At 45.1% G+C, this 25,859-nt stretch overlaps 1 protein-coding gene across 2 annotated transcripts in view; it reads left to right on the forward strand.

Moving 5' to 3' along the window:
- Positions 1–25,859, forward strand: part of ASTN1 (astrotactin 1) — a 364,520-nt gene that overhangs the window by 288,685 nt on the left and 49,976 nt on the right. For both annotated transcript variants that reach the window (XM_083157262.1, XM_083157261.1), the window contains 3 exons: positions 9,280–9,384; positions 11,204–11,392; positions 25,126–25,397. In XM_083157262.1, the coding sequence (XP_083013388.1) occupies positions 9,280–9,384; positions 11,204–11,392; positions 25,126–25,397 (566 nt within the window). The remainder of the gene's footprint in view (positions 1–9,279; positions 9,385–11,203; positions 11,393–25,125; positions 25,398–25,859) is intronic.

A 25,859-nucleotide genomic window follows, 5' to 3' on the forward strand; every position in this document is an offset into this window, starting at 1 on the left:
CCAGCAAGTTTGGACAGATCATGTTGGTTTCACTTTCTGTTAAGGAGTAATTTAGTCCATCGAGTGGCCTGTAGTGGTCGCTGGCGGTACTTCACCTCAAAAGGGTGAGGAAAATCTAGCCTTTTATATATAGATATCAAAAAATATAGGTCCTATAATCTAGTAAAAGATGCACAGAACACAGATATATGTAGCAAGGAGGTAACATTGCAATATGAATAGGTAGCCAAGTACTGGATGTGATATGTTGACAGTTGTCTTTTGGGACAATATTAGGTGGAGTTTTGAGTTCTTGAATCTTTCCAGTATGCTTGTGACTATCTCACTAATGTATGTCATTGATAATACAGGAACCTTATCATTATCATGTATGCAGATGCTGCTGGATTTATAATATGTTACAGTTGATGGATTTTTGTATTCTTCCCCAAGAAGCTATTACACCTTTCACATCGCAAATGCCGGCCACCTCCGGGATTCGGACACGGGTCTGTCCCATGAGCGACCTAGCATTTGCGAGGTGAATCTCCCCTCAGCTACCTGGCGATTAGCCGGGTCGCTGATGTCACATGGAGGCAGAGCAGCGGCACATCATCGGGGGGTCATCGCTTGGAGCTTGACGCTGCCTCCTCCCTATAGTGTAAACGGGACCCGGTTCGCTCAACCCGGGTTTCCCGGGGTCCGACCTGAGTAAAACCCTGCTGGGTCGGATTGCCGGCTTGCTGGACCCGGGTTTTAACAAATGGAAGTCAATCATTTGATTGTATTTTTTCCACTTGTATGCCTTGACAAAGGGGCGTTGTAGCCCCGAAACATTGGCCGTTCTTGTTGCAGTGTAATACACGTTTTTCATTTTTCTAAAGTCCCTGGAGTGCCTTCTTTCTTTCATCGCATATCCATAGTCACAGAAAGGCACTGGGGCCTTTGTTGAGAGTGCCGGTCCGCTCATCTACTATATACATCTATATATATATATATATATATATATATTGGGATGCGGTCATTTGGTCTACTGCATTATGGTAGACAGTCATTAGGTCGAATCCATTAGGTCGACATGCTAAAAGGTCGACATGACTCTAGGTCGACATGGGAAAAGGTCGACATGATTCTAGGTCGAAAGGTCATTAGTTCGACAGGTCATTAGTTCGACAGGTCATTAGTTCGACATTGTCTATGTCGACTTTCACAAGGTCGACATGGAGTTTTTCACTGTTTTTTGAGCCAACATGTGCCGACAGGCGGTATTTCATGCCCTACCATCCACTAGGGCGTGGTGGGAGAATAAAATAGTGTGCCGAGCGTAGCGAGGCACCGCGCCCGACGCATAGCGAGCGCAGCGAGCGATGCGAGGGGATGCAGTGCACTTTAAACTGTGTCCATGTCGACTGTGTTGACATTCAGGTAAAAAAACAGTGAAAAACCCCATGTCGACCTTGTGAATGTCGACATAGACAATGTCGAACTAATGACCTTGTCGAACTAATGACCTGTCGAACTAATGACCTTTCGACCTAGAATCATGTCGACCTTTTCCCATGTCGACCTAGAGTCATGTCGACCTTTTAGCATGTCGACCTAATGGATTCGACCTAATGACTTTCTACCATAATGCAATAGACCAAATGATCCCAACCCTATATATTGTATTGAGGTGTTTTAAGTCGACAGTACATCAATCGGATTACGTGCAGAATTAATTATAACACTTGGCACATACCAGGTTTCAGATGGATTATGTGATATCACAACTTTTCAGAGTAGCTTATTTAATGATTTTGATCAATTAAGACTTAAATTAATGGATGCAAGTTCTTAATCTTATTTGTGCTTCAAGGGGTAATTTCACAGCTCTTCACATTCATCCACACAATGATCATCACACAGCTAACAATGATCTCTCACTGGTCTGTGTATCTGATATATGACTAATGTGGTGAATAAGCGCCATGTGGATTTTCGGCATGAGTATATGAAGTCATACAATTCGCCTACAATTACTATTTACAAACAGCGCATGGCAGGAAGGATTTGCTTTTCCACCGGGAACGATAGCCCATTGTGCACTATTTGTCGGACCTAGCATGTTAAATAAAAGATGCCTTTTAACAAGATGTCACTTTAAAGCATACTACAATATGATACTTAATCAAAGCAAATCTGGACAGGACAGACATCTCATTATCATCTTGTTTAAAATAAAATTACAGACCCCTATTGTGTAAGTAAAATACATGTATAAGATTTATCATACTCAACTTAGGGCCTGATTCTAGTTGATTCGGTCCCCGGCGTGTTCACACCGGGGACCGATGTTTCTGTATTGCGCATGCTCATATTTGCATATGCGTATATGCAGGGCTTCTTTGCGAGCACCTTTGGCGACTTGCATAGTCGCTGTGGCGCTCGTTCAGGGGTGGGTGGGATGGAGGCGGGCAGGGGGTGTCCACATGCCAATGCCCTCCATTTCCATGGCACAACCATGAAAATGCTGGGTGCGCCCAGGAAAACGCTGGGCATCCCCTGCCGGGGACAGGCGGCTGATGTCACAGGACATCAGCCTACAGTACAAGTACAGTACAGTACGAGTTTTTAATTTCTATGTACGTAATGTATGAGCAATTTCTGCTGACTTGCATCAGCTCTCGTGTATGCACCTTGCCAGTTCCACCCCATGAGGACTGTCAACCCTATGGGCACGAGAGTATGCATTTACCTAATCTCCGGGAACAGTGCTCTTGGCCACCTGTCTGTGTGGGCAAGTGTCCCACAACTGCCCTCCACCTGGCCAGAAGTTCACAGCCCCAACCTATCAGGACCACAGGGTGCAGGGCCTTTGGCACCTATATTTGGTATGATTTCTTCACCAACATTCTGCAGCCTAGGAAACCACTGCCTGGAATGTCCATAACACACTTCCTATGCTCAGCTTTTCCCTCATCCGGTGTCAAGCTGCTGCAGGGCCACCTGAAGTGTCATAAACACACTCAGCTAAAGTGGCCTCTTGTTGCAGCATCAAGCTTCCTTTGGATACTCCAATTGCTTAGCTTCTTTTTGGTCTCGATTGCTGTGCTCCGTTATAGTGACTTTGTGTAACAAGTTTAGGAAGCAGGGCCAGCACAAGGTCATTTAGGAGAACCCTTCAGGACCACCAAAGACAAGAATTATAGCACATGGACAGTCCAGCATTTGAACTGCTGCTGACATAATATATGTACAGATGGGGCAGGTCCCATCTTGGCAGGGGATGGCGCTGGCGATGCCAGCCGCTATCCCCCGCCAGCGCCATATCGTTGTCGAGAAGGGGAGGCGCGCGCGTCCCCTTCCGACGGCACTTCCATCCGCTCCCCCGGGACCCCGCCAGCTAGTCGGCGGTAACCCGGGGACCCCGCCGCCTGCCCCCCTAACCCTGTCTCCCTGAGGTGGAGACGGACAGGGTTTCCGTCGCCCCGCCGACGGATACTGAGACGCGCGTGCGCGTGAGACGCACGCGCGTCTCAGTCTGATGGATGGCGGGGCTGCTGGCGGATCACCAGCGGGGACGTTCTGGCGATCCGCCATCCAGGATGTATAATAACACAACCAACAAACTACCAGCTGTACCATTCTCTGGCAGAGAATTTAGAATACAGAAAAAAGAGACATTTTTACTATACACAGGGCATCCGAGAGGAATGCCGTGCCTCTGTAACATTTTGGGGTTGTGGCCTAAGTGTGGGAGGTGTGGCCACACCCCCAAAATGTTTAGAGGGGGTGAAAGAAAACTCTAAACTCAGCAGCAGCAGCACACACCTGCAGCATGTGCTGTGCTGACAGCAGGCTCAGCATGAGTTCTCACGCTGTCAGTGAAACACACATGCTGAGCCTGCTGTCAGCACAGCACATGCTTTATGTGTGCTGCTGCTGATGAAGGAGGGACAGAGGGGGAAGGGGGGGGGGGGGGTCGGACCAGGGCCCCTGCCAGGCCCCTCCAGCAAGCCCAGGCCCGGGTAATTAGTACCTGCCCCCCTCCCCTCTCAGCTGCCCTGACTATACATATTTTTTCCTTTTTTTATAAGACAAGCAATGCACAGTGCTCATATCCAAACACATTGCTAGACGATTGTACACCACAAATAATACTCACGTGGTTCCAGAATCATTGGCACACTCGGTAAAGATGACAAAAAAAGCTGAATAAAGGTAAAAGGACAGACAATGGGCAATAAAAGAAAACAAGCCTTTATTTTTATAACATAATTATTTTTAATTTTTTACAAAACATTTTACATGTATAATATGGTTTCCCCCATAAGTATAGGTTTCCATATTGATATTATTGGTTCCTTGTACTAAAATTCTGATTCCTCTGGCACAGGCCCTTGTTCTATAACTATTATCTTCATTCCACATTTGATGATTTTTAGTGTTCTTAGGCCTATCCAAAGTTAACCACACTACACAAAATTAATGAATCATTGTCACCCCAGCTCTGTTCTTTAGGTTAGAGCATAGTTGTCTATCCTCCTGCATTCTGCAGGAGACTCCCTGAAATAGGAGCAATCTCCCTCTCTCCCTGAAGAGTCTACAAATCACCCTGATTTCTCCTAACACACCTTATGCAGCTGTTACCTTTTTGGGGGGAAAAAAGAAATCAGAGAGATATACAATCAGATGGGATTTGCACTTGGAATTCGCATTTATTATCACGTACAGTATGTTGTGCTGAGATAGAAGAAACCAAATATCACAGCAAATAATTGCAAACAAATAATCCAATATTACAGGCAGCAATGTAATGTAATTATCAATACTTGCTGCATTTCCCAAAGTATATAGGGCCTTATTCTGGTTGACTCTTTGGAAATGCGCGTTCGTTCGGAAATGCCCGAACGAAACGCACGGCGGACATTCTAAGAACACACGCCCACAGGTCGTCCTCATCCGTTCGGACGGACTCTCTAAGAAGAGGGAGTGTCTTTGGACTGCATCCGAACATGCGTGTGCGGTGGGAACTCAAAGATTCTAGACGGTCTTACTGCGTCCGAACGGACGGGAAGCTGACCATACGCACCGAGTTGGTGTATGTGCGCAAACCTCAGTAATCTATTCGGAAATCATGCTTCAGCAACATGACACTTATCCAATTAGGGTACCTCATAACATATATATTATTTTTAAATGTAATCAATTACTTCCTAATTGACACTTAAGCACATTACTTGCACTTTAGATTAACCTTTACATCTTGTTAAGTTTTATTACTTCATTGTTGCACCTTTACCTGTGTTAGTTGTTCCAATTGAACCTGTGAAAAGTGTTTAATTAATCACTAATGACCAGAGGACTGGATTATATTGTGCTCAGCTGCGAGTGTTTAAGGTGCGGGCGTACTAATTGGGCAATCCAAATGCCTAGCGCATGAACCTTCCGAGAAGTGAAAGCTGCTTATTGACACCGAAGATTTCTGCCGTGTTGGTTCGCTTGCGCTCGGTGTCCAGTCCGAATGCACGCCTACCACAGTTCGTGCACTCCCACGTGTACGTCCAGATTTACACCCAGTTTTGCCCACTTTGAAACCGCGCCCTTGTGTACGCCCTCATGACGCCCATATTATGCCCATATTTCCTGAGGGAGTTTGTGGACATTTGTAGACAGTATTGCTGAGAACGAGTTCGAAGACACTGCGTTGCACATGCGCATTGCGTTGCTTGCGCATGCGCAGGTAGCTAAAAATTGCCATCCTAAAGAATTCGGAACGGACCGCACCAATCAGAATAAGGCCCATAGTTACTAATGTTATCTAGAAAATTCTCACAACAAGAATTTAAGCACATTTATGCCCATATAAGGAACTAGACACGCCCTTTGGGTGGAGCGGGACACACCCCCTTAATGGGGTGCTGTGCAAAATTCTACTGCCAACTATAATCTTCCTGAAACTAATTTTTTTAAAATAGGTAAGTATGGTTTAGAGTTAGACTATAAATGATACAATGTTGTAGATCCAACCTGCAGCAATGCAAAACTCCTACCACGTCAACGGTCCACTGAAATATTTCATATGACCATGTGTATTTGTGGAGACCAACACTTATGTGGCTTTTTAATGTTTGCCAGGTCTTTGTCTTTTGCTATGGTGATGGATGACAAGTCATTTTTATACTTCTTTAGATTACTAAATGTAAAATGCATCTTTAGGGATTATTTCCATTAGCTAAACATTTTGCATATTTCATTTATTTATTTTTTTAAAGAAAGGGTTTAGTCTTGAATTATTGTAAGCAATTGAACTGGAATAAAAGCCGGTGGTTTTACCATGTGGTTGCCCATGGTATTTTGATGTATTGTTAACTTTATTGTAATGTTTTGTTCATATTTTTATTGAAATGCTTATACTGTATGGCCCAAACATAGGATTTATTAGAATAAAAAGACCCGCACTATACCTATTGGATTCTATGGGATTTATTTACTAAAATGGGAGTTCTGTTTCAAATGGGATGTTGCGATGGGCAACCAATCAGATACTATCTATTATCTTCTGAAATGTGCTCAATAAATAGGAAGTAAATTGGTTGTCCATAGCCACTTCCCATCTGAAATAGAACTCCAGTCTTGGGACAGTATTCAATGAAAAAAATTTGCCATGCATGGCGAGAGATTTTTTCTCTCGCCATGCACTCGCCCTGTTCCGGAGGGCTCGCTGCCACTCCTGCTCGCTCTATTCAATGTGGTTAAGACTCGCCGCCACCCGCGGCGAGTCTTAACCCCTGCAGCGGACGAGCGTCCGCGGCAGGGAGCTGGCAGGGAGCCGGGGGACGGTGGCAGCCAGGGAGATTAAAGTCTCCCTGGCTGCCCCAGAACATATGTGGAGGGGAGGTGGGCCCCCCCGGGACCCAGGCAGCACAAGCTGCCCCCCCCCCCCTATAGCCAGAGGGGGACCCAGTATTCACTGCACCCGATCGTGCATATGTAATGATCGGATGCAGTGAATATATGAATATCTAATGAGCGGCTCGAGCGCTCCGGCCCCCTGCTGGCTGCTCTGTGTAAAAAAAACATAACATGCCCCTTCACAGAAAAAAAATCCTGATTTTTTGACACCAAAATTAAAAAAAAAAAACCTTTTAGTTTAAAAGTTCACATTCCAGCTCTCCATGAAAAGATGGAGAATTGCTACACGGAGAGAGACGGCGAAAATCACTTAAAAAGACGGCGAATATTTCACATTGAATAGGGTTGCTCGCTTTTGGAGAGCAAAATGCTCTGTCCAAGGCGAAAAAAGCACAAATTCGCCATAAAACAGGGCAAATTTTTCTCATTGAATACTGCCCTTAGTAAAAAAAAATAACAAAAACCTATGAGTGAGAGATTTGGTGAGAAATCTCCAGTTTTTTTTTTTTTAAGTGGCAATCATTTACACTGCAAAATCAATTTGTCACCCTACACTTGCTGTAATAGTAAATCATTTTTACTTGATTTGCATTTGACATCTGTAAAGTGTCCATGGGAGAAAGATTGTTACATAAAATCATTATTATTATTATTATTATTATTATTATTATTACAACAACAGGTACAGGCATACTCATTTTGTATACACACTGGTAATGGATCAAAGCTTTGAGCAAAGTGGGGTTTTATACCACCGCTCTTCAGCCAATGAGTGTGTGCTGCTAATGGATAGTGGCGCATGGTTGCTGGAGCAGCTTTGTATTACAGGTCTCTCTGGAGCTAGTGGAAGACAAATGTCTTCATCACTGTCTCACTGTACTTAGTAAGGAACTGCAAGATGGGTGCCGCATATGTGCAGTAATACATCAGATTGGAGGCTAGACCTCGAAGGGTCCTAGTGTCCACCATTTATGTAGTGCTTTCTAACACAATCTAATACTGTTATACATGTGGCTTTGCTGTGGAGGCTGGTAAATTATAAAGTGTTTGGTGAGGGCATGTTGAGAGAATTGCGGGCTAGGGAGAACCGTACATTAATTAAAATGAACTTTTTTTTCCCCAGATTAATATTTTACTGATGATGATGAGTATCAAACCAAGAGTATAGATAGGGGCTGTCTGCTTGTATAAATGCACATCATTTTACATACAGTACAAGTATATAATTTCTTTGTACATAATGTACGAGCAATTTCAGCTGACTTGCATCAGCCCCCAGTATGAACCTTGCCAGTTTTGGCAGATCCACCCCATGAGGACTGTCAACCCTATGGGCACAAGAGTATGCTTTTACCTAACCTTCAGATCGGGTCCCATTGCATACCTTAAGTTATGGTATGCGATGGAACCCGACGGGCGCCGTGCTAGGAAACAAGTACCTTTTTACCAAGCGGCACACTAAATAAGATATTAAAATTGCCAAGGCACACCATGAGATCCCCACAGGGCAAAACACATTGGCCCACACAGGAAAAAAAACAAACCTATTGGCCCCATATAAAAAACAATCACACTGGTTCCCACAGGTCACAAAAATAAAATACATTGGCTTTTTACATGAAAAGAAGAGACCAGTAAATAACAGTTGAACTGGCGGTGGTTGTAAACTGGTTTTGGCATCTCTAGATCTGGGGGCACACTTGAGAACAGCTAAAGGCACATTAGTGTGCCACGGCACAGTGGTTGAAAAACACTGATTGGTTGAAAAACACTGATCTAAGCTATTTAGTTTATATAGAGAGGGAAGGATTTCTCTGCCTCATTGAGAAAATATATGGATTTAATATCTACCAATCAGGATAGAGCTGTGGAAAGAGCCTTGAGCGGATTGTGTTTTCTGCAACCAGGCATGCTGGATGAGCTGGCCGATCCGAACATCAGTTGGGCTATGATTGCTTAGTGCTTTGGATCACCAAGAGGAAATTATATTTATTCATATGAACATTGCCTGCCATCCTACCTTTAATTTTGAGCATTATCTTGAAAGTTATCATAAAAGTGCCAATGTTACATTATATAGGTTTGTATACTCTCCAACATTTACATACAAATGCAAATATAAAGAAGCCTGTATATGTGTTTCATCTGTTACAAGCTACAGTAGTAAATGTACGTAACGCATACAAATCATTTGTTCCTGTGGCTTGTTACATTTCTTTTTTCTTCCAAATAACCGCCAGGTTCTCGAAAATGTTAAGTCCCAGGTCAGTAAATAAAAACCCGATAACACCAGGCTGTATGAAGAGCAGTAGGTACCTTCACGGCGAAAAAGAAACTGCTGTTCAAATGATGCATGACCGAAAAGTAAATGTCTCTGCGCTTAGACATTGTCTTTACTTGCAGGCATGGTCAATTTCAGTGAAGTGACTGGTTATCCTTTAATCCAACACTGGGTCGTGCGGTCTGTTATGTATCACGTCCGACTCAACCAAGCCACAGTCTCTCAAGGTAAGAACATGAAAGAAAATGCATGTACACCGAATAGAAACAGATGGTTATTATGGATATTGAACAAATGCCACTTAAAATAAGATGTAGCACTTAGTTACCACTCAGCACTATTTCGAGATTTTGTCAATAAGCCCTTTGGAGCACACGGATTGCCTTTAATGATACCTCTGCTGCGGCCACAGATGACCTGCTCTTTCCGGGGCATGAAGTGCTGAGCGAGTTCATCGAACCTTGACCAATTTGAATACAATTTTACAAGTCTGGAGAATAATGCAATCTTTCTAGAGTAATCCTAAAACCAAAATAAATGAGTGAAAATGTCAAAGCTACTAATTGGTTCAACTTTGCCTGCTTATGTCATGTAACCCGGTCCGCTAAGGTTTCTTGATGAGAATATGAGCTATTTGATAAATATTCCTACTCATTAAAATTGACCTTGTGTTCTTGGCTGCGGAAAAGCAAAAAATATTGCTAAGAAGAGGGCCAATCAATTATGACATATTAATACTAGAAGAAAATATGTTATTTTCATCAAACAATGAAACACAGTTCAGTACCTGTGGTAATGAGATGTTTGTACCAAAAATGTATAAAAGAAATACTAATGCTTAAAAGGATTATTTGTGTTCTTAGGAAACCTTGGTAGCACCAAAATAGTACATTTATAATCAAACAAAATGTATCCTTTATTTGTTAGAAGATATTTCATTGTTGTTCCCATGAATATCTATTCATTTCTTGTTTGGCTTATGGGCAGGGCTGCCATCCGGGGTCGAAATGCCGGAATTCCAGTCAGGGTCCAGACAGAGAGGGGACATGGGTTGAAGTCTATCAAGTATAATTTGTCATAAGCAAATTTCACATTTCCCTGAAACAATGTAGAGGTAGAGCAGTTTGGCCAGTGTTGCAGACACCAGAGGTCTCACCAGACACAGGACTTCAAGAAGGGGCACTCTCTACTTTGTCAATCCTTAGGGGTAGTATACAGTATATCACTGTGATAAACAGGCAAAACAGAAGAACCATCAGCAATTTAGGGGGAAATGCATCAAACCAACTGAAAACATAATGAATAAGCGGTACTTATGTAGTAACTGGGCTGCCGATTTCTAAATCGGGTCGGATCGGGAGATCGCATCGCATCGCATGCGACCATGCGATTCGATGCGATGCGATGCGATGCGATGACCCGATTTTTCCATAGGAATCAATGTTAAAATGGACTGAGTCCATTTTAACATGGAATTCAATGGGAAAAATGGGTCCTTTTCATACCCCTACTATCCAAGTGGGCATGGAGTTGGATATAAACCTGTGGCGAGCGTAGCGAGCCACCGAGCCCGAAGCGTGGCGAGCGAAGCGAGCCCCGTGAGGGGACGAATACCGTCCCCTCGCGGGGCTCGCTTCGCTCGCCACGCTTCGGGCTCGGTGGCTCGCTACGCTCGCCACAGGTTTATATCCAACTCCATGCCCACTTGGATAGTAGGGGTATGAAAAGGACCCATTTTTCCATAGGAATCATTTTAACATTGATTCCTATGGAAAAATCGGGTCATCGCATCCGATATCGCATCCGATATCGGATGCGATGCGATGCGATATCGCATCGCATCGCATCTGATTGTATGCCTTAACTTAAGGCATACAATCAAAAAATCGGCAGCCCAGATACTACATAAGTACCGAATAAGCTATAGAGAGACACCAGCTGATTGGTTGGGAATTTACCTCTTCAGCTGATTCTATTTAAGTCATAAGTAGGGATGACGTTGCAGACAGCTGTTTATTGATATTGAACTTGGTTGTTTCCTGTCAGCTTTCACTCACGCTCTTCATGCACTTGACGGAGCTACGTCGCGCCTGGAATTTATGCCGCTGTTAGAACAGTATGGAAACCATTATATTCAGGAGGCGGTCTATGGGTTTGAGGAGACCTGCTCCATCTGGTACCCCAACAGGCAGGTTCAGAGACAGCTGTGGATTGAATTTGAAGACATAAGTAAAGGTAAGACTGAGTCTAAGGTCTATGAAGATGAAAATAAAACACAGGATGCTATACGCATTTCATAGACATTAATTAGGTATCTATATATTTTCAATCATATAAGCCATACTGTACTTACATATTAAGGTTGCCTACTCTCTCCAACTGAATGGAAGACTTTTGAGTTTCAGGGCCTTCCAATGGACTCTCTCTCTCTTTGATCTATGATGCAATTCGCCATGCCCAGGCTGCTCCGTGTGACAGTAGGAGGTGCCGCAATGATAATATTTACAGTGCCATGCCCCATCCCACCCAGGCCTCCGGGTCCATGGCAGCCTGGGCAAAATAGCACCAAGTATGTTACAAATTGGATTAGGAAAAGTGGTGCTGAGAGAGGGAGAGGGGGTGTACTAATTACCTGGGCCCAGGTCTGATGGAGGGGCCTAGTTAGTCCCCTATTACCTGACAGAAGCCGCAGCTATTCTCAACCTATCACACGCGTCTCTGTGCTGAGCTGTAGTGTGGCCGGGAAGGTGCATTAAGTGATAGTTTTTTCTGTATTTTATTCAAAGGGTGCATAGCGACACCTTCCATGATTAGGCCACACCCCCTGAAAAGTACCTGGGCCCGGTCAGGCACTCTACTGCCCTGCAAGTACTATAGGAGGAGAATGTTTGTTGGGTACATAAGGATTAGAGATATGGGAGACCCTGGTGTTTTTGCTTTAGTTCCAATTCATAGTCATGCTTTGGTTTTATAAAAATTACCCTCATTACCCCTTTGGTTTGGTTTTGGATTCCTTTCAAATCAATAAAAATCAATGAACATTAATGGAAAAAAAATCGTAAAATAGTGTCATTTGGACCAGTTTACTTGCAATCCAAAACCCCAGTTTGGTTTGTAAAAGTTCCGAACTAACAACAGTCCCCAGACAGCACTGTATTCCCCTCGGAACCCCACAGTGATTCAAAACTGTGACTCAATTTGACTCAATAACCCCAAAGTTCGGAATTGTTCATATTTCAGGAAAACCGATCCGTACAGCTCTGATAAGGACGGGTAGTGGATCTTTGTACGGTTTTTAGTTGGACACTCGTAAATATTTGTAAACAACATGAAGCTGAACAAATAAGGTGTAGATTTTGGCAGATGCCTCTAATTTCCTACAATGAAATGTAATTTTCTTCCTTGCAGCGCATACTGCATTTACTAATAGAGATATGAAACTGTTAGGTTTATGCTGAAGCATTAATTGTTTCTTTTGTAGTTTTTGAAGCCTTCTGAAGATACATATCTCTTTGTTCAGTTGAATTCTTATCTATAATGACTAACAGCAAGCGGGACAATAATAACTGCAATCTTAACAGTGTCGTATGCGGCAGATATCAGGCGGGATAAAAAAAGCGGACCGACGTTTCAGGTCATAGATGATAACCCTTCATCTGTTCATGGTTTTACAGGGAAAATATAAATTACAAATAAGGTGATTTGTGACATACATGGGATTGGCAGAGTTATTTTGCAGTGAATATTTCAATAGTGGTAGAAGCTACTGAAGCAGCAAAACCATATGGGTATGGGTCATTGGGTCGACCAACTTTAGGTTGAAATGCCTACGGTCGACGGGGTTGGAAGGTTGACACATCCCCCTCCTTCCCCCCACTTGCACCTCCCTCCTTGTTGATGTCGGCACCCGCCGGACATTGATATTAAATCGGTATCGCCGGCCGCCGGATCGAAGCGTGATTAGACTTACGCATATGTGCGATGACTACAACCGTTGCCTAGAAATTAATTTCCCCCATTGATACACTGAACATAGGCCCTTATTCTGATCGCTTCACTCGGAGCCGAATTTGGCCAGTGTACTGATGTTGTGTGTATACGCATGCGCACAACCATTGTGTAAAAAACTTGCGGCGCCGGCATCCCTGCAGTGCTGGAGCGGGCAGGGGTGTCTGTGCCGCGGAGGAACCTGCGGCACTGTCATTGTGTATAAAGCTGGCGGCGGCCGGTGGGTTCCCTGCAGTAAATAGAAAATAACTAGCGCTTCCAGCGCCGCCGCGCGCATAGCGCTAGTTATTTTCAGGGATGCCGGTGACGCAAGTTTTTACACAGTTCGCTAACCCTCCATGCTGGGGGTGAGGGGCGAACTGCCGCCCTCCAGGTGCCGGCGCCCTAGGCAAATGCCTAGAGCTGCCTAGTGGTGGCGCCAGCCCTGGGACCATCGAATGATGGAGGAGGTTCCCACAGGCATGCGAATGGATGTCCACAAAAAAACACCCGTTCGCATGCCAACCATCTGTTCGGCGCCTGCTATCCACTGGCTAGGTGCGGTTTGGAACATTTGCTTCAGCCCGTGCACGGGTCCAAGCGAAGCGGTCAGAATAAGGCCCATAATGCAGCTAATGTATGAGATGGGATGCGGCAATTAGATCGACAGTCAAAAAGATGGGCCACTATTGGTCCAAAGTCAAAAGGTTGACACATGAAAAAGGTTGACATGCATTGGGTTGGCATGGTCAGAAGGTCAAGCAGAACGTCGACATGGAAAAGTTTGATATGCGTTTTCTTGATTTTTATATTTAAAACCGACTTGTTTGTACCATCCCAGTGGCGATAAAGGTTGAATAAAATAAGCATGGCGAGCGCAACAAGCCATGCGAGGGGACACGGTACATTTATACGGTGTCCGTGTTGACTTATGTCGACATAGACACCAAAAAAAGTGGAGAACTCATGGTGAAATTGTTCCATGTCGACCTTTTGTTTGTGTCAACTTTTTGGCCATGTTGACCTTAAGCAAGACGACCTTTTTATGTGTTGACCTTTTGACTTTCGACCAATAATAGTCGACTTTTTAACTGTTGACCTAAAATGGTCGACCTGTTAACTGTTGACCTAGACACGTCTACCTAACAGCCCATACCGGAATGAGACATGCTTTGTGGCATTTGTTGTCACTAAATGTGATCTATCAGTACATATGGAAGATTTCGCAAACACCATATAGAGCAGTGGTTCCCAAACTGTGTGCCGTGGCTCCCTGGGGTGCCTTGGGACACTTGCAGGGGTGCCCTGGGCTGGTGGTCCAGGACCAATTCAAATTAATTATGGTTAATTATTTATGTGCAAAACCAGTGCTGGTGGCTGCCAAAAATAAAATATGTACAAACAGAAGCAAATCCTGTCTTTAACACATAACTGACCCTGGGAATCGCATATAAACCCAATCTAATACATTTTTCTGTTGTCTAGGGGAGCCGTGAAAATATTTTTATACCCTTAGGGTGCCATGATTCAAAAAAGATTGGGAACCACTGATATAGAGTGTATTGTTCTTTAACAAGTTTAGGAGAAATGATTCTCCTTTGCGAAATAAACCACTGAGCGCGAACTCTGGATTGGCGCCCTGGATAAATCCTTAACCAGGTTTCAGAAGCCAGTAATTCTGGATGCACTGCCGCTGTGGGATTGCCTGTACTTAGCTTTATCTACTATGCCCTGTCTCATTAATCCTGGTATCAGATGATGTGGCACCAGTGACAAAGCTCAGTCTGTCGATGGGATACCGTCCTATGGATAAGCCTCTGTGGGTACAATGTGCGCAGTGTTGTTTGTATTGTACTGTAAATATCAGTGAGAGACGCTTCCTGTGCATACTAAATGGGCGCCTACGAGGCAGCGCTGCACTTATTAGTGGCGGCAGTAAATGGTCTGAGAATATATCGCTGATCTGATTTAGCGGTTCTGACAAACTGAGCTGTGCACATTTATTTCAGGATCTTTCCCATAAGCGAGAGGCATGGCAGAGAAATATGATGGAGTATATCAGTGAGTGACATGATACTTAAATATTGCCTAGATTGTAAAACTGTGAATAGTTTAAATGTGGTGATTGGCAAGATATATGGAAGTGCTTGTATTGGGCACTAGAGGGTTTTTAGACTTTACTCAAAAGTATAATACATACAGTAGCATCATTATTAACCTTTACTTATAAAGCACCATGTCTCCCTCCTCAGTGCTGCTGCCCAGTTCATCTTCCTCTCGACAGGTACTAAGGGGATGATTCAGATCCATCCGTTCGGCTCTGAATTCGGACCCGTTTTCGATGTTGGGGAAGCTGCGCATGTGCGGATATGTGCTTGCCTATGCCTTCATCACACTCTTCAAGGCATTTGTATAGTAAGGGGAGAGAATGGGGGGGGGGGGGAGAAGGGGAATGCCCAGCATTTTATGAGCTTCCCCGTAGAAATGCTGGGTGTTCCCCTGGGAATGCAGGTGTGGTGATGCTAGTGTGGGGCAGGTTACACATGACATCAGTGCCCGCCCCGTATTTGGACTACAGCACCCATCTGAAGAGTAAGTATTGAGTTACTTTTCAGACGCAAGGCTGCAGAAATCATTTGATGGTTGCATCTCTCTCGAGCGGCAACATGCGAGGGGGTGTGTTTGCGTACACATCCCCTCGCATGCTGGCGGGCGGTGCTTTCCTGCTCACTAGGCTGCAAGCATATGGACCCGAAATCTGCCTCGCCTCCCTTATACATCCTACACTGCCTCCCCTTACCCTTCCAACCCCAATTCAAGTATCTCACACTCACTTACAAAAGCACTCACCCTTCCCTCTCCCAGTAACATCTCCGACCTGAGGCAATATGTAATAACCTGTGAGGAGCTGACTGGTATGGGATTTCTGCCCTCAACAATCATTAACAAGGTAAAACATATCTTGTGTTGTCTTGCATATGATTGCCGCTTTAAAAATACAGGCAGAAATTCCCAACCACCCTGCAGTCACACCTATCACACTACTGTTGATCCTCTCTGTTCCACAAAGAAATGCCACCTCTCCTGCCAACTAAGTACATCATCCTACTCTCGTCTCCACACATTTGTATGCATTCCTACAGTATCTCTGGAATTCTGTACCTCTCCCCACCATCCAGCTCTGTTCCTAACCCATTGCCCATACTCACTATCTGCCCCATGTGTGTCACCCCTGTCTGCCTGCCTCCCCTTCCTGTTTTTTTTCTGCATTTTCCAATGCACTACACCCCCCCTCTGGTAGAGCTCAATTGCTGAGGGTAAATCAAGCTGTAGCCCATTGTTGTAATGGGTGGTGGGTGTACCGCCAGTGCTTGGTACATCCCATCCTGAGTTAGGAGGTGTCACCATCTGAGATCTCAGGAGATCTCGGCCGCTCATAGTGTCCATCCAAGAGGTGTATGCTATGTTTGAATTGTGATTCATTTCCAGTTAAACTCTGTGGAAAGTAGCCCAAAGGCTCCAAAAAGTACTGGAGCAAAGAATTCCATAGCTTGGTAAATTTTGCAATCACATAATGCAACCCCCAAAGAAACAGAATACATAGAGGAGACTGGCGTTTGAGATGCCGGTGGTCATATGACTTAAAGCGGAATCCTGATGCTAAAAATCCTGACAAGTGGTGGATAATTATGTCTACCCTAAACCTAACTCTCCCCTACTACCAAAACCTAACCCCCCCCTCTCATTTGCCTAATCCTCCCCATTCCTCCCTGTTCTCTAACCCTTCCTCCGCACAGCCTAACCCTCCCCATCCCTCCTCCTAACCCTAAGCCTTTTGTCTCTAACCCTCCACCCTTTGTGCCTAACCATTTCCTTACATCCCTGAACTCTAACCCTTCCTCATTTGTGCCTAACCCTCCCCATCCCCTCCTGCTCTCTAACCCTTCCTCCACACAGCCTAACCCTCCCCATCCCTCTGCCTAACCCTCCCCATCCCTATGCCTAACCCTAACTGCACCCTAACCCTTCCTTCCCGCACTCTAACCCTCACCACTTTGTGCCTAACCCTAACCCTTACTGCCCCCTTACCCTTCCTTCCTGCACTCTAACCCTTCCCACCCCAAAGCCTAATCATATCCCCACCCTACAGCCTACTTAGGACCATGATCAGGATTCCAGCATTGGCATTGAGAACAATGTTTTAATTCCAGGTGCCAGTCTTCCTGCCACTGGTCATATTCCAGTGCCAGGATTTCAACTGCTGGCATCCCCGACCGCCGGTATGGTGACTGCATCCCATAGAAACCTATGGTGGCTGCTTTTACCATCGAAAAAATAATTCTCTACCTCCAAATCCTGATATGGTCCTCTGTAGATGCCTCCAGGGGACACTAAATATTTCAGTGTCCCCCTAAAATGGGTGTTGCTAAATAATTCCCTTAAACGTAAATGCAAACCATGAAGAATCTTGATTACCGTGTATCTTTAAACTGTGTTCTTCGACTTTCAAACGTAACAAAAAAAAAAAAAAGCAGTTTCATGTGTAACAACATGAAAAGTGTTGCTTTCGACAGACTTTTGGTTATTTGCCTCAATACTGCTAAGTTGTAATATCTGGCTGAATCGTGGTACCCAGCAGTGAGACATCTCACGTCTTACTGTTTTCAACACAGACAGATCCCAGAATAAATAAAACTTCCATCTTGTGCATCTGTCTCTGTCTCATTTCTGACTATTGCATCAGCATTTTATTTGCATGTGCAACTAGTTTTTCCATAAATGTGCTAAACTACACGGGGAACACAATGAGGCCTTCACACTTAATTAGTTCTGCTGTTTGCCCCTGCTGAACGTACGTCTTGGACTGTGCTGACTTCTGCAGACACCTGCAGAATATTGCTGTGTTACAGCCAGTGTTTTGCACAAACATGTTGATATATTTCGCAGATCACCTGAATACGTGATTTTTATTAACTCAGTAGAACATGTATTTTAACCTGTACCTTCCTAGAAATGTAACTGTACATATCTTGTCGTTGGATCAAGGATTATGGGCCTAATATTACATCATTATTATCTATACATCTCTATTTGAGATACATATGAATGAATGTGGTATGAATGAATGTGGTAAGGATGCTGATCACCATGTTGGCATCCAAAAGAGGGAACCCCCGACAGGCATCAGAGTACCATTGTTGCCCCAGTCACAGCACTCCGACCCCTGCTGCCAGTGGCAGCGGGGGTCGGAGTGCCGTGTACAATTGCAGGACTCACCCTTCCCTAGAAGCAGGCTTGAGAGGCTCTTGTAGAGAGCATTTTAATGCTGTAGGAGAGTCTGATCAGGCCTGATAAGGAACTCCATACCTGGTAGCCATGCGGTAGACATCCATATAGATGGAAGTGACCAACTGAGGAGCAGGTTTGGAGGTAGTTAGATGTTATTTATTCATTCACAGTTTCTTATATAGCTCAGCATATTTCATTTCACTTTATAATAGGAGACAGTTATACAACAAACTGAGTATTTACAGTCAAGCTTACAATCTATAGGGAAATAGGCATTAGTTCCACCAGAATGCCAAGGTTCCTGGTGTGCTGTATAATAAGGTGGCCCAGCAGTTTGGCCAGGGGTCAGGAGGATGGAAAATGGGAAAAAGAAAGATAATGGACTGTACAGTGGGGATGTGGTTAGATAGGAATGGTATACGAAAGTTAAGTAGCTGGTTCTGGAATTTGATAAGCTTGCCTGAAGAGGTGAGTTTTCAGGGAACACTTGTAGGTTTGGAGACTGGAGTGCTTGGGAGAGCATTCCACAGAGCGGGTGCAGCCCAAGGAAAGTCCTGCATTCGGGAATGTGAGCGAGTAATGAGTGTGGATGAGAGACGTAGATCTTTCGAGGAGCGAAGAGGTCATGTTGGAAGATATTTTGAGATAAGAGATGTATGTTGCTGTCATTTGGTTTATGGGTTTGTGTGTAAGTAAAATAATTTTGTATTGAATACGGTAGGATACAGGTAACCAATGAAGTGACTGACAGAGTAGCTTTGCAGACGATGAACGTCTGGCTAGGAAGATTAGCCATGCAGCTGCACTGTATTGGTGAGAGTCTGTATTGGGGAAGGCCAATAAAGAGACTATTGCAATAATCGGTACTTATATGTTAGTTGGGCGCCCATTACGTAGTTTGCGTAGTGGTGTATTGAGAATACCAATACACCACTATGCTGGCTACGTAAACTACGTAAATTACGCAAATTACGTAACTGGAGCCCAGCTAATACATAATGGATCATATGGCCACTATCCACGTCATACCCCTAGTGTCCACGTGGGCGTGGAGTTAATTTTATAAAGTGTGGCCACGCTTCGGGCTCGGTGGCACGCTGCGCTCGCCACACTTTATAAAATTAACTCCACGCCCACATGGACACTGGGGGTATGACGTGGATAGTGGCCATATGATTGTGTTTGTGGGTGTTGTGTGTGTGTATATGACTGTGTTAGTGGATGTTAGTGGGTGTTTGCGTGTGTGTGTGTGTGTGTGTAGTGTGCATTATACTTACCTTCCATGATGTCCCCGGCGCCTCCGGCACTCGTCTCCCCGCATCGCGGACGCCATGACAGTTCTCCCCGGGTACGCTATTAGCCACCTGATTCTCCCCCAGCGGGGACTACACTAATAGCGTACCCAAGGAGAACTGTCATGGCGGCCGCGATGCGGGGAGACGAGTGCCGGAGGGGATGTTGTGGATGGTAAGTATAATGCTCCCCCCTCCGCCCGCTGCCCGCAGCCCACTGGCCGCCTGCCCGCTCAAAGCCCACCCGCTGCCAGCCTGCTGAATCCTATATGTTAGTCGGGCGCCCGACAATGGCTACGGTGAGAACGTAGCCAAGCGTAGCCGGGAGCCCGACTAACATATAAGTACCCAATAATCTATGCGTGAGATGATGAGAGCATAGATTAGAGTTTTTGCTGTGTCTTGTGTTAGGTAAGGGCAAATTTTGAATATGTTTTATAGGTGCACGTGGCATGATTTCGAGACAGATTGAACAAAGGAAAGTTCAGAGTCAAGAATGACACCTAGACAGTGAGCTTGAGTGGTAGGAGTGATTGTCATATTCTCAACAGCTATTTCTGATATCTGGTTGGTAACTTGGTGGAAATATAAATACTGTAATTCTGTTTTAGAAATATTCAGTTTGAGGTGGCGAGATGAAACAGCAGAAAGGCATTCAGAGACACGGCCCAATACAGATGGGACAGGTCCGGGGAGGATAGGTAGAGCTGAGTATCTTCCACATACAGATGAAACTGAAATCCAAAAGAGCTGATTAGATTACCAAGAGATGAGGTATAGAGTGAGAAAAGTAGAGGACCTAAGACTGAACCCTGAGGTGCTCCAACTGATAGAGGTAGCGAAGAGGAGGTGGAATCAGAGAAATGAACACTAAAGGAGTGTTAGATAGGTAGGATGAGAACAAGGAAAGGACTGTGGGCTAGATTCTATAAGCTTCAAAAGTGATAAAATGGAAAGTGATAAACAGCCAGCCAATCAGCTCCTACCTGCCATGTCACAGACTGTGTTTGAAAAATGTCAGATAGGAGCTGATTGGCTGGCTGTTTATCACTCTCCATTTTATCACTTTTGAAGCTTAGAGAATCTGGCCCTGTGTCTTTAAGACCTAGGGATTGTAGTGTTTGTATGAGAAGTGAATGAAATGGATTCTGGAGGGCATGATGGGTCAGTTCACATTATCTGCACAGTGATGCAGCAAATGTGGGGCAGCGGGAGAGGCTGGTCACTCTTGCTGAGGCATTGAAGAAGGACAGGGGTGGATTAAGAGACTTGCCTGGAGCTGGAATTGTTCAAGGGCCTATTATGAGAAGTGGAGGAGGTGAGGCCAATGCCGTGTAGGCATGTGGAACCCATACACTATACGCCCCAATGTCTCCCTAACTATATAAAAGTACAAAAATTGTATAATTGTGTAACATAAAAATGCAACTGTAATACTTATGATTTATGGCCAGCCATGTGGCCAGCTGGTGACAGTCTGGCAATCATCATGGGCCTTTTTTTATGTGGAGGCCTGGAGCTGCAGATGGATTAAAGCTGGAATATAAGGGTTTGGGGAATGCCAGATAATAGGAGGCTGAAGTTGTGATGAAGTAATGAGTGGATGAGTATTTTGTTAATACCTTGGGTAAGAAAATGGTGTTTTCCGGCAATATATCTAAGGTGTCCAGTCCAGGATAGTGACCAGAATTGTCAAAAACAACAGACAGAGCCAGGAGGGTGAAAGTTATCATTAGACTTTGCTGTAAGTAAATCATTAATCGCCTTTTACAAGAACATTCTCAGTGGATTGTTGGGTGCAGAAGCCGGTTTCAGGGAGATGAGAAGGGAATCAGAGAGGTAAGTAACAGGTTGTTTGGGGGCACAGGGTAGTAGTCGAAAAGATTGGGTGGTTCCGATGATGCATTCTTTGGGATTGGGGAGATTAGTGCTTGTCTAAAGTAGTGTGGAAATAAGCCAGTAGAGGAGGTGCTAACGGGTAGAAAAGCGAGTTGAAGTTAGAAGGTCAGAGCTTAGAGGACTGGGTGAATAATAGAGATCTGACATGCTGATAGGACGGAACTAGGGCAGTGCTGTAAGATGAAGGGATACTGTTATCAGTGCTTAAAGTGGTCCAAGGGAGGTGGTGGAACTCACCCCTCTACACCCACCCTTGTGGGCCACACCCCTAGCACCTCCCACCTGACCGAAGCCACACCCATAACTCCACCCCTTTAAGTATATTCATTGTTTACCCATTTGCTGTTGGACTTTAAATTATATCCACGCAGTATGAGGATCCCACACTACCACAAAACTCGGACTTCAATACAGCTTACCCTTTGTGTGGGTATGCATAGGTATTACACACCCAATATAGCTTTTAAAACACTAGCAGTCACCCACAAATAAATAAAATACACATCACCCATTTAAAACACACTAAGGGCCTTATTAAGGTTCACTCAGAATGAGGTAAATTTGGTGCGTTTCCGATGTGTGCTGTTAGCTTCAAGGAGGGAGGGCCAAACAGGACAGCGGGAACAGGGCTCACCTATGGGAATGCCCTGCGTTTTATGGGTGTCTGGACTGATACAGCATACATGGAGCACCCCTGGAATTATATAGCACACCTAGCAGCACCACTGAAATGATATAGTACACCTTGCAGCACCCATGAAATTGTACAGCACACATGGCAGCACCCCTTAAATGATATGTGGTGTTCATTCTAGCACCCGCCATATTTGAAAACCCATGCAGTTCCTCTTACCTGTCTGGGGTGTCGCTGTCTGCTGTGGTGTTTCTAGCACAGGAGTGGTTTGCATATCACTGATATACAGACCACACTGTGCTAGAAGCACTACTGCAAACAGCAACACCCCAGGTAGGTAAAAGGAACTGCATGGGTTTTCAAATATGGCGGGTGCTAGAATGAACACTAGATATGGCACACTTAACAGCAAACTTGCAGTAAAAAAAAAATCAAATAAATGATTTTAATAACAAAAAAACAAAAAAAAGCCAGATGCCCTGGACTGATAAGGCACATGTGGCGGCACCCCTGGACTGGTAAGGCACACATGGCGGCACCCCATGACTGATAAGGCACACATGGCGGCACCCCTGGACTGATAAGGCACACATGGCGGCACCCCTGGACTGATAAGGCACACATGGCGGCACCCCTGGACTGATAAGGCACACATGGCGGCGCCAGTGGAATTATACAGCACACATGGCAGAACCAGTCAGACACAAAGAGAATTATGTTCAGGGATGCCGAAGAGCCAACTTCATGCAGATCCATTTATACACCACCACCCTCATACATGCATACATTTACACCACCCTTATACATACATTTATACACCGCCTCCCTCATACATGCATACATTTATACAGTACTTACACCACCACCCTCATACATTCAGTACATACAGCACCACTCTCACCGATCTATCCCAGACAGTGCCACTGAGAGGATCTGGCGGGCGCCTGTGATAAATTAGGCAGATGGAGTATCTGTATCATATACATGAAACACCCCCCCCCCCCCCCCCACAGTGAGGTACAGCATGACCCACCCTACCCCTCCTCAGCCCTAGTAACATACACTACCCCACCATCCCCCTTAGCAACCAACCTGAGCTACCCACCCACCTCCCCCTCTTCCTGGTCTCAGTGATATACACTACTTTCAGCCCCATCTATGTAATCTCACTCCAAGCCAGCATCAGAAATACAAATACAGTATGCAAAAAAAAATTGGACAAATGAAAGGTTTTAGACTAGTCCCCCAGCCCAGCCCCAGGCATCAATGACACAACATTATACAACATACTGCTGCTCCCCAGGCCCCACATCACTGAGATAACAGCTGCAGTGCAGTCAGTAGTAAGTACACTAACTCACCAACAAAATAGATACACCAGATTGAGGCAGCAGTGTGCAGGTTAGGTAGGTAGGTTATGGTCACATAGCCTGAGGCTGGACTCTGGAGCAGGAGGTGGAGGAGAAGCAGACTGAGTGCGCAGTAAGATAGAAAATGGCGCCAGAGAAAAGGCCCGCCAAAACTCGACCCATCCCCCCATCCCCTCAGGCCACAGAAGCAGACTCACTCAGGGTAATAGTTGTTGTCTGACTCCTGGCTGGGCTCCCGGCGGGGGGGTACTGGAATTAGTGTCCGGCGGAGGCAGCAAGTGGTGAGCGGGGCAGCATCCGCACTAGCTTGCTGCCAATCTGTCTGAGTGACAGCCTGCGCATAAGCACGGGTCCCTCCTCTGTCCCCTGGGTGGCCAATCCCAATAGCAGGAGGGGGAGGCACTACCAGGCAGTCAGGCCAGTCCCCGCCCGGCGCTGTGTACCGCTCGGCGCTCATAGTCACAGCCGCCTGTCACTCAATAGAGTCTCTATTGTGACAGACGGCTGTGACTGTGAGCGCCCAGCGGGGCACATAGACAGTCTCGCGGCACTGACACCCGCATCGGTGCATCAGCGCGTCCCCCCGTCCCCGCATTGAGAGATCCAGATACAGGATTTTCGGCGGGGAGGCAGCAGCAGCAGGCTGGCTGAAGGAGGCAGAACTGAGTTCCGGCTTCAATTTGAACTGCCGGAACTCAGTTCCGGCGCGTTCCGGCCCACTTTAACCCCTGTTATACCGGAAGAAATGGGTTTAAACTGAGATATGGAGTGGATTTGGAATGCTCAGTTGTGCAGGAGCTACCTTGAGTTAGGTCAACACGGTCATTAGATCGACACAAGCATTATGTCGACATGGAAAAGGTCGACATGAGTTTTTCATGGTTTTTTTTCCCCAAAAAGGTGGTTTTTCATACTTTACTATGCAAGTTGGCACAGAGTGAGAATATAATAGTGTGCCAATTGTAGCAAGGCACCGAGCCCCGAAGCATGGCGAGCGATTCTGTACACTTATACGGTGTCCATGTCTACTTAAGTAGACATAGACACAAAAATCTTGAAAAATGGATGTCAACCTTTTTAATGTCAACCTTTCCATGTCGACCTAATGCATGTGTTGACCTAAAGACCATGTCAACCTAATGCATATTTAATCTATTTACCTAATGACTGTCGACCTAAGTTTTGTCGACCCTATGACCCATACCCCACCCATATTACAGCCAATCAACAATTACTTTAATTAGTGTAGTACAGTTAAACAGACACATATATACTTTTCCCCTGGGCTGGTAAATTATTATTGAGTAATAAAAGGAACCAACTGAACTACGGAATATCACGCGTATTGGCCTAAGAGGTTATGCAGTAGCTTTTTTTTTTTGCATACATTACATAGAGTATTCTAAAGCATGTATGACCAACTGGAACATGGCAACAGAGTACACATTTCACTGCTTAATCATAAGCTGCCCCATCTAATTATACATTAATCCACAGGAAATACCCCATCAGATGAGTCGGAGGAGCGGGAGAGAGAACCAAAAGTGCTGACATTTCCCGAATACATCACCAGTCTCCTGGACACTGGCACCAGGCAGCTGGTACAAGGTTTGCGCATGGAGTGCCAGAGCCGCGGCCGATGCTCCTCCTACTGTCAGCTGTGCCACGTCACCTCAAGCCCTGACGCGCCTCCTGAGCCAGTACTTCTAGAAGTGACAAAGACAGTCCCCATATATGAGCTGGTCACTAACAACAATGCCACACAGCAGGTAAGCGGAACATGGCACAACAGTGCCACCACCACCACAGCATACACGGTATACAGATACTGAGTTGCAACTATTTAACAATGAGTTTTAGCTTTTTAAACTCATTGTATCAGACAGGAGATGTTGGGTTGGAGATTGGCTGGAGATTTAATTAGCTTTGGGAAACAACATTGAAAATAGCATTGCTTTTAGTCTCATCCATAAACAATGTGACAAAAAAGCCCTTCAAATCCACAACACGTAGCAAGCAAAATAAAAAAAAATAGCTCAGATGCAGCAAAAATGTTGGTCCCTATCTACATCTCTTCGAAAACAAAGGTTTACTCAGGAGCCACCTGCCGGACAGAAATAAATCGGCTACAAGCTACTGTATTGTGCACATCTCTGATGAAACAGGTAGATCTCCCAAGAAACGCGTCAAAATTCTAACCTTCTTACTGTAATCACCCATTCACCTGGGAG

This window comes from Crinia signifera, chromosome 8 (genome assembly GCF_055691185.1).
Source record: "Crinia signifera chromosome 8, ASM5569118v1, whole genome shotgun sequence".
In the NCBI taxonomy this organism is placed as follows: Eukaryota; Metazoa; Chordata; class Amphibia; order Anura; family Myobatrachidae; genus Crinia; species Crinia signifera.